This window comes from Amphimedon queenslandica, unplaced genomic scaffold (genome assembly GCF_000090795.2).
Source record: "Amphimedon queenslandica unplaced genomic scaffold, v1.1 AMPQUscaffold_13215, whole genome shotgun sequence".
In the NCBI taxonomy this organism is placed as follows: domain Eukaryota; kingdom Metazoa; phylum Porifera; class Demospongiae; order Haplosclerida; family Niphatidae; genus Amphimedon; species Amphimedon queenslandica.
This window is the reverse complement of record NW_003546549.1, coordinates 38,255-56,748: the sequence shown is the minus strand read 5'-3', so window position 1 is coordinate 56,748 and position 18,494 is coordinate 38,255. Positions and strand designations below refer to the sequence as shown.

Genomic DNA, 18,494 nt, shown 5'->3' with positions numbered 1-18,494 from the left:
TACTATTATGCCAGGCAATGCTGCTTATGCTGCTCCTGAAGCTCGTGATCCTGAACGACACAGTCCAGCAATGGATGTCTACAGGTACTCTGTTCTCCTCATGGAAATGACACTACACCTGCCGCCTGAAATGACACTAGCAAAGAGAGAACAACAAGCTGGTACTATCTCTTGGCCTCCCATGAAGTCTCTCATACAAAGAGGACTTAATGCTAGAGCTCGTCCTACTACGGCCCAAGTAATAGAGTCATTGAAAGCAATAAAGATCTAATTTATTTATTTTTTATTTTTATTACTCTGCTGCCTTTTAGTACTGATTATACTTTTTCTATTTTAACTGTTTTTATTTGATTGTGTTCTTCCTGCATTTCTTTTTACTACCACTTTTTTCTTGTACTGCTTCCTTTTAGAGTATCACGTAAAGTTTTTAGTTTAAGCCTTTTTTACTACGTTTACCTATTATAAATGTAACTTGTTTTCTACTTGAATTTAATTCCACTCTTCCCTTCCATTTTCTATTTGTAATTCCTTTCAGTCTCTTCTATTGCCCTTTCTTATCTATCCTTTTCATTTCTTGCTTTCACTTTTTATTTTTGTAGTAGATCTATAGATTGATTATTAAAAAAATTTCTTTGAAATAGTGTCTCAGTACTGCTTTACAAATATGACAATGTGCACTATCTCATTATTGTAATGTATACAGGAGTCTATGAGTAATTCACAAACAATAATAAGACAGACTTCAGAGTAGAGTATAGCATACACAAACAAGTAAACAACAAAATAGATTTTTTTAGCAGTAAAATTAAATATATTCTGCTTAACCTGTTAGGACCTGACTGCAGCCATTTCTTGCCTTATGTATATTTGAGCTGAATCATCTCTTTGCTGCTGATGTTTTTAACAAAAAGTGTTGCAACATATTATACAAACCTTAAAATAAATGGAAATAACAATAAGTGATTAACATAATTAAGTAATGTTCCATGGAGCTAATTGTTCTGGCCTAGAAAAAAGAAGTAAGAGGTTCACATTATTTTCCATACCATGCTACATGAAGTAACATGTCTTTACCATGCTGCAATACTAGTAATTTTTGTTGAGCTGCTTTTGCATCCCAATTTTAGTAAAATCATCGACTGATATAGTAAAATTTTAGCTAGGAGACTTTTTATCCATGCTAGTTTAAAATGTGCACACCTTTAAAGTTTAGACACAAAATAAATAATAATGCATATTTATAAAACAATTCATTCATATAATTCCACCACCCATGCACTCTCCGTCTCACTGTACGTACCCTTCTTCAGGTGGTCTAATGATAATATCAGCTGTACAACGGTTGCTTGCTGGTACTTCAGTCCTCACATAAGATCTAATGTTAGTGTTTGCTGGTATTGGTGAGGGGAGAACTGCTGCATTGAATGATACACAATCACTCAAATCTACTGGAGAGAGAAAGACTGTAGAGACTGTACAGTAATTGAATGACAAAATACAGCAGATCTTTTAAAAGGAAGTTAAAATACATGCAGTTATGCTACCATGTGCAGCAATAGTGCTAAAAATCTACATGTACATGTGTACTATGTACTATCATTACTATTAATGAATGAATGAACAATAATATACATACCATGAGGTGTGCTAGCAATCCTTTCATTAGTAGCAATATCAGTAGTACATGTAGCATCAATAGCTGACATATCCTGATAACCATGACTTCTAATAAAAGTAATGATGATGGTTCATAATTTTAATAATTCTTACTGTTTCTTCGCTGAGAGGGTCATCTTAGCAAGATTCTTCTTTGGAGTCTTTAGTAGAGTATTAGTTAATACAGTAGGTGTGGTTATAGGAGGATCAATAGGTGGGGCAATGGGTGTGGTTATCTGTATTGTGGGAGGAGCAGGAGGAGGAGCTTTTTGTGAAACGAGTAATGTTGAGTTAAGAGGCCTAGCAGTAGCAGGTGTTGCTGCAATACCTAAACATAACAATTAAATAAATCAACTTCCTTGGTCTTCACGTCTTTGCACTATACATTGTGTACATGTACATGTACATGTATTTAGAAAAATTGCCAATGTTATGCCCACTATTATTATGCTTTATTCTGAACATGCTCAATGACAAATGGGCTAAAAGTCACTCATACAAAACCACCAAATTAAGATCAGTCAACTGCGAAGGTTCATCCACACAGCAGACAGTACCTTACCTCCAGTGTTTAATGGCCTCCTCTGTGACATTGGCTCTATATTCCTAACAGGGTCTCTTCTTGGAGTTCTCTTTAGCTGAGGTGATCTCAAGAGTCTATCAGTTGATTCTCTTCCAGTTATTCCTTTGTGTTTACTGAGAGGAGTAATGAGAGGGTGAGCTGATGAACTCAATAATGGAGACGCCTAAGAATAGAAAAGAAAACAAAACAAAAATATATAAAACACAAATGATAGGTATATTACAAAAGTCAGTAATACTAATACGTCACAATTATAGAGGAACATTTAAAAGTCATACCAGTTGTCCTAATGGAGTGGCTACTGTGTTTGCCTGTTGCTGTTTCCTTTTCATTTCTTCATCAAATCGTCTCAAATCAAACTCAATCTCTGAAGCTAACTGAGCATCACCAGATAACACATCTAATGAAAGAGAGAGAGAGAGAGACAAAAGATAAAGAAATATCTCACGCTAGAAACAAACAAGACAATATGCACACGAGTATTATTGTTGGTACCTTTTATTTCATTTTTATAATCTTTCATTATTTCCCTGAGGCAGTAAAGAAGATCTTGCTGTAATGGAGACTGTATTTGTTCAAACTACACATACATCAATTATAATAAATGAAAGACTTCTCCCCTCCCTCCCTCTCTCTCTCACCAGTCGTTTGGTTGCTATGATGATTGGAATGACGTTCTCAATCATGTTCCTCTTCACTATTTGTGAGATGATTTTAGTTTGAGCAGCTACTGCTGCAACCTCAAGGAGCTCCCTCTCATCTTGAGCCTCATCAAGGGATGAGTGAGACAAACTGGAATGTTTTATTTTCTGAAAAAAGAAAGAGATATAAGGAAAAGGAAGACAAGACAAAGAACTAAATAGAGTATGAGAGAGAGAGAGAGTGAGTGAGAGAGAGAGAGAGAGAGGACAAGAAGAGATGGCTTTACTTGACTGGCCAGTATTGCTAGTGTATCTTTGATGACACCACTACTGTCACTATCAATTGGTATCTTATGCTCAACAACACCTCCTAATATCTAACAATATATACACACACACACACATACATGTAATGAATTACTACAACATAATGAACTTAATGTGGTGCAAATACATGTACATGCACATGTACAATATACATATGTGGCGCAACAATGACAAATAATAATGTAATTTATGTTACTAAATGTTTAATTGCAATTAAACATTTAATAACACTATAATTATTTATTATTGTACCTCTTGACATAGTTTAGCTGTTAAATGGAACTTCTGTTCATCTGACATGTACGATAACAGGAAATGATATATTTCACTTCTTAGATTATATTTTTCAGTTCCAGATAATGAAAATGACTCTTTTTCTCTCTCTGACTGATTCAACTGATTATAAACTATAAAACATACATACATGTAAAATGTGAGTTGTTAAAAATTTAATATGCGGCCAAAAGTTACTATAAAATCCACCAAAAATGGTAGTTCTTTAAATCCTCAATATGCGTCAAATTAAATTGGGGTAAAGAAGGCAGATTTTAAAGTTGCTAAAAACAGGCAAAAGACCATATGTACTACATGGGTATTTTGCCAAAAATGAATTGGAGAGAAATCTCCATTTTTATAATTTTTCCTGATGCATATACATGTACTTATGTTGTGTAGAAAATTTTGACAGATTCCAATCAAAATCAAATTTTTTATAAATTTTTAAAGTTACTCCAAAATTGGACCAAAGACCCTGTACAGGGTCTTGGGCCCAATTTTGCCAAAAATGAAAAGGAAGGAATTTTCCACTTTTATAATTTTTCTTGATGCATATACATGTACTTAAGTTGTATAGAAAGTTTGAGTGGAGTCCGATCAAAATTGGATTTTTTATGAATTTTTAAAGTTGCAAAAAATTGTTTCAAAATAACCATCCAATTTCAATTTTTTTGATTAAAATTTTGTAAGCTGATTCCAATCAAAAAGTCAAGTTACTCTAAAAGTCAAGCATGCTTTTTATGAGTACCCCTGTTACATGTACACAAGTACATGTACATGGTACGTTGCTACTTTATACTGTACAAACTGACCTTCATGTTTGGTGTAGTTGTTAAAGTGAAATATCGTCTCGATGAAGTTATTGTAAAATATGTTGGGCATCCTAGCATGTATAATGTAGACTAGTGAATACACAGTCAAAGACTTTAGATCATTGTCTGTTAGTGTGTACAGGAAATGATAATACACTAATCCTTTTAGCTTAATGTAATTCTCCTGTAAAATCACAAAGAAAGAGAGCAGGGGAAAAGGAAGATAGAGATGAAAGATAAAAACAGCAAAGGAAAAGGACTAGACAATACAAATGACTACATTTAATATATGTACAATGTACATTGATTGTACATTATTCATGCACCATTGGATCTCTTCAGTAAAAAGAGACAGTGTATTCCTTACTTGCAGTAGATGGATAAGTAAAGTGAGTGTCTGCTTCCTAACAATAAGTGACTGGTCTCTAAGACATACTGTCATACAGGAAATATAAGGATCAACCTTAGCTGAATATCTGGAGAGAAAATTGAAAAGAGAGAGAGAGATATCAACAACTCATTAACATAAACTATAGTATATACATGTAGTTGATATTACCTGATGGCCAGATCACTCATGACTAATATTATATTGCTCCTCACTGAGTCATGGGCTGAGTGCTCCAAATCATTAGCCATCAGCAATAAACTAGTCTTTGATAACTCTTCATCATTCAAACACAATTTACCTAAACATACACATAAAGGATTCTGATTGGTCGGAATATGTCGTGTGACCTACCAAGAGTGATGTAAGCGTGTGCTTGTAGTGAGGGTGTGAGGTGTGAGAGGTGAGAGAGGAACGAGTGCGATAATTGTGGAGGAGAAGGACTCTCCATGTTAGAGACAAGTAAAGACTGGATTAGTGAACCTGTTGAACTGGATAACTTATGAGGCACTAACTGAAGAGAAAAAAGAAAGAAAAGGGGAGAGAGAGAGGTAAGGAAGAGAAAGGATTTAGAGAGAGAGAGAGAGAGAGAGAAATATATAAGATACAACCCATTACTCATACTTGTCCGAGCTCCCCTAGTGTAAAGAGATAAGGTTTGAGCTCCTCCTCATTAATACAAGTGGTGGTGTCACATGACTCCTGCTCAGGGTCACATGACATGGCCCCATCCTGTGGACTCAATACACTCTTAACATACTCCTCACATGAGTGCAGTATAGGATATAACCATTCAACGAGTTGATCCTAAAAGATGTAGAATAAATAAAATATATCTTAGTGTCATGTACATGACTACATGTGCACATGTACACTAATGATAATGAAAACTCATGTAGGCTAAAATGTATATGTGATTCAATACAATTGTACATACATGTGTACATATACATGTATGTACAAGTAAAAATGCTAACCTTATAAGTGTTGGGATTATTTCCAGAGGTTGATAGTGCAATCATTGTTAGTGTGTTAATGATTGTGGATATGACAAGAAATGGACACTTGAATGATGATAATAACGACAAACAATGAGCTAATATTTAAAAAAGAAATAAAATAAAATAACTATTAAAAATTAGCTTTCTGTTCTTCCCCTTACTGCTGAGGTCTTTCATAAAAGCATGTCCTAGCTCCTGTCTTCTAGCCGAGTGGCCTAACATTTTTAAGAGTGACACAAAGAGATGGGTGTGCCCGGTAGCCATTGCAAGGCTGCTGTATTTATTCCAACTGCTCAGGAGGAAGTCAGTTCCTATTGATGAACTGAAGGCAGACACTTCAGACAATAAAATCCAAGAAATCTATAAAAAATATAATAAATACTTTAATGGAGAATTGGAGATATAGTGAGTACTTGTTTGTATGGGTCATTCTCTGATTGTTTCTGTATCTCTTCTAACGTTTGAGGGTTTAGTTTATTAGTAACGCACCAGTTCTCAATTATGAAGTGAAGACACCTCCTACAGTACATGATAATTATAATTACATACAGTAAAACCTTTATATAGAAGTTTGAGTTTGACATTATTTTTTATTTGGAGATAGACTTATACATGTATTTCCTAGTGCCAGACAAGCTTGGTTTCCCCATAGAATTTTGGCATAGTGTTCAACTGCTGTGTATCAACTTTGAACTAATTCCGATCAAATTTGAATTTTTTTATGAATTTATAAAGTTGCTCTAAATGCCATGTAAACTGTATTCTAGTGCTTGTCAGCCATAAAGCAAGCATGCAGTATAGCTCACTTAGTATGCTTTGTGGGAGACCCTACCCCCAGACTACATGCATTAAATTAAATTCTTTTTCAATTTAACACAACACAATTTTTGTACAATACCTGAGATCGTGTCGGTCCTCCTCTTCATCAGTTAATAAGCTAAGCAGTCTCCATACAAAGTCACTGTCTCCTTTAGATAACTCATTCAATACAACTGTTTCTAATATTTCCAAACACTTCTCTTTGACACTTGCTTCCCTATCTAGCACCATTGGGACAATACCATCCAACCACAGACTATAGGGAGAGAGAGGGGGGGGGGGTAACAGATTGTAGATAGAAGAGAAGGAAAAAGTAAAGGAGAGAAAGTGGTACACACTTATACAATACAAGTAATGTAACAAAATATAATATAATATATGATAAGCTAAAAATTCTTATTCCTACATTTAATTTTTATTTAAATATAAATAATTCTTATCTCTACCCTCTACTCCTTACCAGTGCAATCTCTTATATTGAGTGTCTTTATTCATAAGTGCTAGACAGGTTAGTGATACAATGGACTGTTTCCTCACTGATAATGATAGATCCATGCATCTCTCATGAACCACCAACACATCCTATTAGAGAAAGAAATTAAATACAAATAGGAACAGTGAAATTAAAAAATAAAAATACACTAGTAGTAAGATTGTTAGTAAAATTTGCCTTTGATTAGAATGGGTTCAAGCTTTGAACAAAACAGAAAAAATCGGGAAGTATCTTTTAAGTATTTTTAGGTGCAAATATCCTGAACGTTGATCTACATTTACTCTGTTTCTGTGTCAACAGAAGCCACTTAAGAGTTCTGTTGCTCTAAATGTATCATCACTCACCACAGAGTTAACAAGAAGATGCCTTAGGACTTATAACATTGAAAGGAGAAGGACAGATAAAGGGCAAGGCTACATATTTTCTAATTATTAACAATTACATAAGAATGTACTACAAGGTATCAACAAAATACTTTCTCACCAATTGCTTGCTTTTGTCACAATACAACAATATCAATTAGATAAAACCACACCTAAGCTCCGCAAATACTAAGTATAAAAATCTTGAGACAACTCTTCACACCGCTCAACAGTATCAAAACACTACAATGAATACTTCTTTATTATTCTTAATATTGATAGCTACTTGTGATGGTACCAAAGGATCTTATTGCATGTCTACTGACTGTACTAATACTGGATCACATCAATACAAAGGACTATCACTGTATCTAAGAGTATGCTGTGTTAACAGTAACTTAGGACAGTCTGTTACTATCAGGGAACCTGGTATTAATAAATACATTCTCTGTCCTAAAGTACGATCAAAGCTCTGTCCAACAGGTACTATTAAATAACCAATTATACATTTATTTAACTTTTTTGTAGAAGTAGATTGTCCCAGTTGGTTCCAGGGAGGATATAACATAAGTGGTGCCTATACTATATTTCCTGATGGAGGAACACCAACTGAGGTTAGGTACAGCTTGTACTTGAGTCACTAATATCATTTCCAGAGTTTACAATCAATACAATGAGGATACGACACTATCATGAGCATACGTGTACATGTGTAGTTCACTGCATGAATTGATTTTGTAGTTGTGCATGATCACTGATCTAGAATTGACTTTACAGGAGCAGAGAGCTCAATGGTAGCTCAAGCATACTGCCAGCTTCATGCAGCCATACTGATCAAAGCAAAGGATGCATGTACATACTTAATATAATTGGGTTTGCATAGTTGGAAATTTTTTATTTTAAGCAATTCATTTTTACTAAAAAAAACAAACTCCATATAGTAATAACACATTCTAAACCTACATGTACATGTATACTGTATATCTAATCCTCCAATTTCATACATGTACATTACTTGTGTACTATACATTAGGTGTATTGTGATATGGAGGGTATCAATTGTGATGGAGAAGGTGGTTGGACTAGAGTAGGATATCTTAACATGACCCAGCCCGGTGCTACCTGTCCCACTGGCCTATACCCAGTTACACTAAACAACCACACACTCTGTGGTAAGCCAGGTGAACAGCCGGCCTGTGTATCAACACTATTCTCAGCTAACAACATGACGTACAGTAAAGTGTGTGGGCAAGTCAGAGGGTATCAAGTTAACATGGTGGCTGCTTTTACGTACCTCAGTTCCGGTATTGAGGGCGCTTATGTTAATGGTATATCCATCACTTATGGAAGGGACCCACGCAAGCACATATGGACGTACGCAGGAGGACTGGAAGAATTTCAAACTAACTACTATGGTTGTCCGTGTAATATGAATTACACTGCTGATAACATAAGCACATCATTCATTGGGTTTGATTATTATTGCGAATCTGCTTCAGGTGTATACCCACTGTACATCACTGATCCATTGTGGGATGGACAGCAGTGCAATCAAAATGAAGCCACTTGCTGTCCAGCTGACTCAAAAATGCCCTGGTTCTATCGCTCACTGAATCATAACATTACTGATGATATCGAGTTCAGGGGATGTGGCGCTGGTTTCTTTGAAGCACAAACAGCAGTAGACATCATTGAACTGTACATTAAATGATATATGCGACTACGTATAAAGACAATGTAACTTTTTCAATGAGACAATGTAACCTTTTCAATCAATGTTATATGTTATTGGTAAAAATGTCATTTGGCATCTCACAATGCAAACAATTGATAATGTGTAATTAAAGGCTGGTCACACCTTTGAGTGTACCCAATACATTAAATGATACATGTACATGTATAAAGATACTATAACTTTGTTTCAATCAGTATTACATGTGTACTTGTTATTGGTAAAAATGCTTGAAATCTCATTTGGCACCTCACAATCCAAACAATTGATAAAGTGCAATTAAAGGCTGTTAAGTATATGTCACTCAGTCCAAAACTCCCCATAGCAATGTACAGTAGGTGAGGCAATGACTCAATACAAAATGTTATACTGTACACAATAGCATTATGTACATGTATTTCATCAACTACTTGTGCATGTACACGTACCTGTTCTTGTATTCCTGATTCCCTCAGTTTGGCAAGGTTAGTTATAGTCTGTACAGCTGCTTTCCTCACTGCGACCTTATCATCAGAGCAACGCCTTTTAATCATTGACATCACAACAACTCCTATCAATGAATAATAAAATAATGAAATAAACATTACAACAGATCAAAAGAACTATGAGTTATAATTGATAAAGAATAGACTGTATCATAGTCATAGTCCATTCCTTTAATTATGAACAATTCCAAATAATACTCAGGAAATGTGATGCTTTTAAATTTGCAGATTTTGTGGTCTAACACAAAGACACTTACCATCCTGAGCCCCTTCCTCTAGTGAAGGGTTGGAGCTGGAACCAAAAACTGCACCTTTTACAACAGCGAGCAGTTCCTTGTTGTCATGACAACCACTAGCCACTGTTAGACATGACAGAGCCTTTGCACGAACACTAAAAGAAAACATAATCACCACTACCCCCCCACTCTTTCTCCCTCTCCCCCTCCCTCCCTATCTTTTTCTCTCTCTCCAGGGTTTCCCACAAAGCATGCTAAGTGAGCTAAAAGCATGCTTCATGAGCTGACAAGCATTATAATAGTACAGCCTGTATAGTATAATGGTATATGTATTTTTTGAACAATCCACTGACAAGAACCAACATAAGCACAAAGTCAAAATTCTGTAAGAAACCCTGCGATCCCTCCCTCTCTCTCTCTCTCTCTCTTCAACTCTAACTTTGGAGAGCGATCAGAGCATCTTGGTATTATCATTTTAATGATAAACTGATACAAACCAATGGAAGGCACTTGATCTTCTTGACCTGACGATTCACAGGGTATGAAAGGGAGAGGAGATGGAAGTGGCTTCATTAATAATTCACAAGATATATCCAATGCTAACACTCTATAAGCAACCTATAAACAACGACAACAACAACAAAAACAATAACAACAACAACAACAACAATAATAATAGTATAGCTAGACACACATTAATCTTCAGTACTGTATGTACACAAATTACAAAAGGTATTACCATATTATTGTAATGGCTCACTTTGATGTTTTTAGATAGTTTGTACAACCATTGAACAAAGCTAACATAGGTCTCAGTATCCAATAGATTCATTAGTGCGTAGACCACACCCACAAGCTTCCCACGGTACTCAGCTTTATCAGGAGCCCCCACACAAACATGCTGTAATAACTTCTTAAGAGGAAAGATAGAGTCAGGGCCACACCTCTTAACTATATGACTATTGGAGAGAAAGAGAGACAAGCAGTCAATAATTAGAGGGTTTCCTGCATACTTCTCATGCAGTTTCTTGCCAGTGGATAGTCTAAGCTGCTCAAAAATTGAGCCAAAGTCCCTGTACTATATAGTACAGGGTATTTCGACAAAATTACAAGGAGAGAATTCTTCATTTTAATAATTTTTCCTGATACATATACACGTATTTATATGGTGTATAAAGTTTGAGCTGATTCCGATCAAATTCCGATTTTTTATGAATTTTTAAAGTTGCTCCAAAATCAGGCAAAGTCCCTGTACTATAGTACATGGTCTCGGGCCCAATTTCACCAAAATTGAAAAGGAGAGAATTCTCAACTTTTATACTTTTTCTGATACATATACATGTACTTATGTTGTGTAGCAAGTTTGAGCTGATTCCGATCAAATTCCGATTTTTTATGAATTTTTAAAGTTGCTCCCAAAATCAGGCAAAAGTCCATGTACTATAGTACACGGTCTCGGGCCAAATTTCACCAAAATTAAAAAGGAGAGAATTCTCAACTTTTATAATTTTTTCTGATACATATACTGTACATGTACTTATGTGGTGTAAAAAGGTTGAGCTGATTCCGATCAAATTCTGATTTTTTATCAATTTTTAAAGTTGCTCCAAAATCAGGCAAAAGTCCCTGTACTACAGTACATGGTCTCAGGCCAAATTTTGCCAAAATTGAAAAGGAGAGAATTCTCAACTTTTATAATTTTTTCTGATACATATACATGTTTTTATGTTGTGTAGCAAGTTTGAGCTTATTCTAATCAAAATTGAATTTTTTACAATTTTTTAATTAGCTAAAAAAATGAAAACCTTATACTATGTACTAGAGTAGAAATAATATAGTAACAGAGTAAGACACATTTACCTTATAAACATGACAGCATGCTGACTACGAACAATCAAAGGAACAGGAATTGGAGTAGGACAGGCTCCTCCTTCATCAATAACCATAGAGACTGGAGGAATGAGGTGCTTAAACACTTCCATCAGTAGACCATCAATAGACCCTTGGGATGAAGAACAGAGAGCACTGAGACACAACCATACCAAGCAATGGGTGGGACTAAGGACAGGATCAACCAAACTAGATAATAGGAACAATTATATACAATACATGTATGTGTAATAAAAAAAACAATAAAAACCTGTAAGTACATACATGTAATTGTATGGTAATAAAACTACATGTAGAGTTTATTCAGTATTTTGATCAAGGGCAATAAATTACATGCAAATAAGTAAAGTTTAAGTGGAGTTCTGCCCATACAACAATCCTGCTATACTGCACAATGTGTATTTCTAATATTAGTGCAAAACACAATATATCATTATTAGTATATGTTAACTTTAGTTCCATTCCTTTGTGAGACATGTCCACCACATGCAGTGATAATGACAATAATGAAGTTATCAGTAGCTCTCTTGTAGGATCATGATCCTTGAGGGAAAAATTATGAAGAAGAGAACTTAAATCCTGAGCAGAGAGAGAGAGAGGAACTGAATGGTTAAAAATAACAGAATAAAAATTACCACCAGAAGTTGTCTCAAACTGCTCCTTAATTCAATCAGATGATCATAGCTATCAGGAGGAGTCTGATCATTGTCATCATCATCATCATCCATCGACTGAGTGGACACACTCCTTATGCTCCTGCTCCTCTTACTCCCTCTACTACTAACACTTGGCTTCCTGCTACTAGTGCTCCTCCTCCTCTTAGAACCAATGCCACCTGAAACATACATGTGAAGTACATGTATATCATATGATAGATGTACAGTACATATATACATGTATGTACATGTACATTATAACATGTACATGATTTGTACATATAACATTTTAAAAGTTATATTTGCACAATTTTTCATATGCTTTGAAGTACAATACTGATGACTGAGAGTAGTGGGCATAGCTCATACATTATACCATACATGAATGCAGCACCTAACACTCCATCCACTTCAGCAATAAAGTGATCAGGTGATCAGTGTACATTGTATGTATGCATGTACATACTACATTATTATGTACATGTACATGTGTACAGTGTACAATGCTAACCAATTGAGCCTCCATGAATAGTTTTATGTTGAAGTAGCTTGAGGACTTCAAGAGACTTTTGGAACAAGATTGGATGAAATACTTTATAAGCAACAGAACCTAACAATTACAAGAATCATTAACTACATGTACATGCATAATCTCAAGAACAGTACATGAGAAATATAATAATAGTAATACCGGTATGTACAGGTACATGCCATGGACTCTTGATGTACATGTACATGCTTGATCAAAGAATGAACACAAATCTGATTTTAATGCCTAACTGCCTTTCTTTAAGAAATAAAATAAATGCTTGGACTTTAATCAAGCCAATAATGGTTAGTGGTACATATACTTTCAGATTTATAGCTATAATATGGTAACAATGATAATAATTAAATTGTACCTGGTATCTGTAATAATGTGAAGTACAACTGAGCACAATAAACAGAAGTGAGTCTTTCAATCATAGACTAATAAAGAGAATGAAAATAATGTGAAGGAACAAAAGAAGAGAAGGGAAAAGAGGGAAGAATCTTAATGAATGACTCACTGATTTATCTTTCTCCAAAAGAGAAACAATGAGAGCAAGCAATGATTGATAGTTAATTCCAATATCATACAATAGGGTCCAAAAACCAGTGATACTCCTAACTATAGTCGTATCATCATCTTCACACTCATCTAAAACAACAAAAATAATTAATTACACAGCATAAATGTAATATAATATAATATAATATAATATAATCAATAATATTACCATTAAAGACAGAGCAATGAGAAGCATCATTACATATCCAGTCTTTAGTAACTGATACAACTTCCTTCAGTTGCAATGGAGACTGCAATAGTCTCTCTAATAACTGTACCAGCTCCCCATTCCCTTGTAGACTATCCTCAATCTGGCAAAGATTAGAGTCCCAGAGTACATTGACCCATTCCGAGTCTTTATCACACAATCCCCTCAGCTCTAGGGAACTATAAACTCTCTTTGTCTCTTGTTTGATCCTATCAGTCGCCATCAGAGTAATAAATGCTGGTCTATAAAATAAGATGGAGCTATATAAAGATCATAATTATTATAATACATGCACAGTTGTACACTAATTATACCACACCCAGTGCAAGACGTAAGATTTATAGAGTCACGATCCACAAGGACTAATACAACCATATAATCTTATATTAACTACCTTTCATATAAGCTAACATTCACATTATGTCACTCAGACAATACTGTCTACGCTACATCATTGCTATTAAATTAAGCTTGTATTGCTTGCACCAGCGATCATGTTTCTCGTCATGTTTGTACTGTATCTGGACTACAAACCCCAAAGACCTCGCCACATGCAAAAAGCACGATTAGCACATAATTTTAGTCACTATTGATCTATGATGATTATCCTAAAATTAATCAATTTAGCTCGTAACATGTGACAATCATGTGATTGATTTGATCCAATTTGCGGGGAAAAGCTTAAAGCTAGAGTGGGGGCACATTGCAAGAGATCTTGTAGACTATCAGACTCACCGTGTCAATAGTACAATGTAACAAGACAAACCATGAGGCACCCAAGCTTGCGTGGAATAGCTACTATTAGACCTATAGCTGGACAGAGACTGGCAACTGAGACCCCATTTTTGAGCATGGGAAAGTGGGTGGAGTAATGAAATGGAATTTAATTTATTTTTTAATCAACAGATCTAATCAATGCCATCATGGAAGATGCTTTTACTGATAAAACCCTGAAGTTGGAGCTTATATCTCACTCCGGGTCGCAATTGTACATGTTGTATCGATTTTCTGGAGGAGTATGTTTCAGCACAACCGTCTGGTACCCTTTTCAACTTGAAGACCTTGGTGCAATGTATGGTGTCTCCTTCATGGAGGAGGTGTATTTGCATTGTGCATTGTTCGAGATGAATAAACTATGCACACTAGCTCCTTCACTCAAGTACATTGACCTGGGGAGCTTTTCTAAATATTTCTCTAAGAAATTGGAAGACTTGTGGCGAGAGCTAGCTATCAAATCATTTGGTGAGTGGAGATTTGTAAACATTCTCCCGAATTGGAAAGGGCCAGAGTTTTGCAAACTTGACAGTGATGTCACCACCACCAGCAGAAACCTCGTTAGCATCAAAGAAGGTCCCGTGCAATGTCTAGCATTTAATGGAGGGGGAAAGGATAGTCTAGCATCTATGAAGCTTCTGGAAGATATAGGAGAACCGTTCCATTCGATAAGCTATGCTCACTCAATATATGGCCAAACAGAAAAGCAGCACGACCTCACGGATTCTCTTGTGAATCATACTGCATCAAAGAAACATCATCGTCTGACAATTCTAGACTCATTCTTGAGCTCACCTTTACCTGCAGTAATCCCTAATGCTGAGGTGAAGTCAGTGATATCAGCTGAGACTTTTAGCACTTTATTTGAGTCGTTCCCAATAGCACTTAAGTATGGGTATACCAAATTTTGCTTGGCACATGAGCGAAGTGCTAATAGAGGTAATTTGGTATGGGACGTTAACGGGGAAGAGATCAACCACCAGTGGCTCAAGTCATATGAATGTGAGACGCTTCTTGCCTCTTATATTACGGAGAATCTGATATCTAACTTGTCATACTTTAGTTCTCTAATGCCGATACATGATTCACTGATATTCTATTATCTCTCTTCTCATACTTCAGCTGCCACTGTCACTCACTCGTGTAACTTCAGTAAACCTTGGTGCCTCCGCTGTCCAAAATGCTGCTATGTCTGGTTGGGGTTTTCAGCATATCTTCCTCAAGCAGTAGTTCATGATACTTTTGGTGACGAGAATCTTTTTGATGTAGAAGAGAACCAAATCTTCTTCTTTCAAATGCTTGGTCTGGGATCACAAACGCCATTTGAGTGTGTAGGAGAAATAGATGAAATTTGTCTGGCTTTTGCACTATGTCACTTAAAGGGTTTCAAAGGTAAAGCAATTACTACTTTTGAAGACAAAGTAGCAGCTAAATTTAGTGCCAAAAAATCAGACGTAATATCGAAGTATTACAAAGTTTATACCAATGAAATTGGAATTCCTAAGACATTGGCTGATAGAATGCTATTAAAGCTAGCTGAAGTATCTGAAAGGTGCCAACAAGATGTTCTGAAAAGGTTGAAAACTTTGTAAGTAGTTTGATTTAATCATAGAAATATTTGAATTTGGAAATCATAAGTTGAAATTGAACCATAGATACTACTATGATTGAACATGCATTGGATTTGCGCCGCCGCCGTCGGCTACAAATAGCGTAATGCGCCGGCCATGTTTTTAACTCCACGCCTGCTTACAGAAAATGGCCGACATGAATGGTGCTGTAACTTCTGGTGAAAGTGATGGAGGAGGACTGCTGGGAGATATAATCGACTTGGAATGGACGGATGGGGACTTTTGCCTTTTTTGCTCTTCAGTGGTTGATGGAAATAGTGATACCAAACTGGAAGAATGGTACTTGTTATTATATAAATCCTATTTCCATTATATTCCTCTACACATAAACTACTTACAAATATAATGGAATATTTATTGCTTTATTAATATGTGAGTTATATCAGGGTTCATAAATAATAGTTACTATGTATTGTCTGATATGCATCCAAGAGTTAAATCATAATGAGGCTCCTCCTATTTTTGGTGTGATCGTTAGATAGCAATATTTGGTTTATAAATGATTTAGCTTCTGAATTAGATATATTAGTAAATGATATTGTAGCTAATTTGGTCCATAGACTCATAATATCACATTGGGCATTAAATTTTCTTGATTACACTCTCTTTTATTATTTGCAATTGGAATGGCATGTACATGTATGTCTTCTCATTTTTTTCTTTTTCTCTCTTTCTTTTCTGCTCTCTCTTCCTCTCTTTTTTAGTTTGCAGGTGGTTTTAAGTAATTTGACTGGCGATGGGAGAGATAGACTTTTCAGTCTCTTAAAAGACCTTAACATTAAGCCTTGGACCCTCCGACCTGGCTGTGGTGTAGTCTCATCATTTCAAACAAAGTAAAGTTATCGTGAATGCTATGGTTACATGTTCTTGTTATTATGTACAAAGTTTGAATCGATTCCAATCTCAATTGGATTTTTTATGAATTTTTTTAGTTTGCTCAAAAATCTGCCAAAAAGCCATTTGACTATTATATATACATTATTATATTACAGCTAGGAGAGATTTTTTAATGTTTTATTATACGTATACTTGTACATAAATTGTAGAAAGTTTGAACTAATTCTAATCAAAATTGAATTTTTATGAATTTTTAAAGTTGCTTCAAAATTTTTGCAAAAAGTAAAAGGTAGAGAATTCCTCATTTTAATCATTTTTCTAGAGCACATGCATGTTCTTATATTGTGTAGAAAATTTGAATTGGTTCTGATCAGATTTTGATTTTTTTATGAATTTTTAAAATTGCTCAAAATTTTGCCAAAGTTCTTGTGCTATAGTTTAGGATATTTTGTCAAAAATCACTTGGAAAGGATTCTTCATTTTAAAATTTTTTGATACATACATTTTCTTGCATTACATAGAAACTTTGAACTGATTCCGATCAAAATTTTGGGCAATTTTAAAAATTATAAGATGAAACATAATAAGCTTTGAGACAATACACATAACTCTTAATTATAAAATGAAGTGCCTTAACACATAGAAATTTATCTCTTCATACATGAAATGGTGTGTTATGTGGGCATGAACACTTACCATATTAGTTATATGTTTGTACCATTTGTCATAATGCGTTTGCCCAGTTTTTAAGTTTTTTAATATAATCATTCATTATATGGTATTGAATTGATGCTGTTTCTCTTTTGTAGGTCCACCAACAGTGGGCAGTTGTACACATGTCTCATTAGTCCTCACAAGAGGCCCAACTCCACTTCCTCTCCAACTAAAGATACTAATAAGTCAAAATATCTTCTCTGCTGTCTCTCTCTGAGGGAGAAAGGCTTGGAGTCATTCAGAGAAGATCTAGACACTTTTACTGGAACACTGAAACCATATCTTATTAAACAGGTGAATCATACATTGGGCATGTACATATATTAAATGGAATGGTTTTCTCCTAGTAGTTGTAATGTACTCATATCTGCTTGTTCCTCCATGGAGCTACTGTATAATAACAGTATTTTTTAAAATTTAGAATCCTGATTTCTCTCCTGACTCTGAATTGTACCAGCACATACAGTCTTGGACATCAACAGTAAAATAATATTGTTATTGTAGCAAATAATGAATGCTGCTTCCTTTTGTAGCTTTATTATTTGAGTAGACTTATACCAAAATGCCATGATCAGCTACCACTTCTATTACATGCAGTAAGACAACCAAAATTAATCATTAATTATGAAAGACCTTTATGCATGTACACTAATGTGCTTTGTTGATACAGCTGATATAATGAACATTGATTGATATTGCCCTCAGTAGCAGCTGAACTATGTATTATTTTGTGTTCTTGATCTTGTTGTTGCCTTTGGCTAGTGTGAAAGTGACTTAATCAAATCTCTTTGTAGTCTCTTAATAGCACAGTCAAGGTATCTGGGGATAACCCTGAAACAATTCAAGAACTAAAAGAGGTTTGTATTACGTACTATTGTTCTTT

General features: G+C 35.1%; 2 protein-coding genes across 2 annotated transcripts in view; one reads left to right on the top strand and one right to left on the bottom strand.

Annotated features, from left to right (window-relative positions):
• Positions 1 to 611: 611 nt before the first annotated feature.
• On the bottom strand, positions 612 to 14,535 carry LOC100638561 (condensin-2 complex subunit D3-like). The gene is made up of 32 exons (XM_011407513.2): positions 14,391 to 14,535; positions 13,617 to 13,897; positions 13,407 to 13,537; positions 13,260 to 13,326; positions 12,869 to 12,967; positions 12,337 to 12,536; positions 12,153 to 12,280; positions 11,672 to 11,890; positions 10,572 to 10,770; positions 10,251 to 10,429; positions 9,833 to 9,966; positions 9,519 to 9,640; positions 6,964 to 7,085; positions 6,583 to 6,759; positions 6,098 to 6,203; positions 5,846 to 6,044; positions 5,661 to 5,779; positions 5,308 to 5,490; positions 5,038 to 5,197; positions 4,855 to 4,984; positions 4,663 to 4,771; positions 4,296 to 4,479; positions 3,460 to 3,614; positions 3,168 to 3,257; positions 2,881 to 3,048; positions 2,735 to 2,819; positions 2,518 to 2,639; positions 2,219 to 2,402; positions 1,771 to 1,984; positions 1,637 to 1,725; positions 1,301 to 1,445; positions 612 to 1,006 (listed from the first exon to the last, which is right to left on the bottom strand). The coding sequence occupies exons 2-32, from the start codon at positions 13,876 to 13,878 to the stop codon at positions 973 to 975; spliced, it is 4,515 nt and encodes a 1,504-aa protein (XP_011405815.2). The 5' UTR covers positions 13,879 to 13,897; positions 14,391 to 14,535; the 3' UTR covers positions 612 to 972.
• Positions 14,536 to 16,143: 1,608 nt separating this feature from the next.
• LOC109584366 (protein Njmu-R1-like) overlaps positions 16,144 to 18,494 on the top strand; it is a 2,990-nt gene continuing 639 nt past the window's right edge. The window contains exons 1-6 of the mRNA XM_020000076.1: positions 16,144 to 16,339; positions 16,765 to 16,893; positions 17,707 to 17,905; positions 18,033 to 18,092; positions 18,145 to 18,207; positions 18,406 to 18,468. Coding sequence (XP_019855635.1) covers positions 16,188 to 16,339; positions 16,765 to 16,893; positions 17,707 to 17,905; positions 18,033 to 18,092; positions 18,145 to 18,207; positions 18,406 to 18,468 — 666 coding nt within the window. The 5' untranslated portion in view covers positions 16,144 to 16,187. The remainder of the gene's footprint in view (positions 16,340 to 16,764; positions 16,894 to 17,706; positions 17,906 to 18,032; positions 18,093 to 18,144; positions 18,208 to 18,405; positions 18,469 to 18,494) is intronic.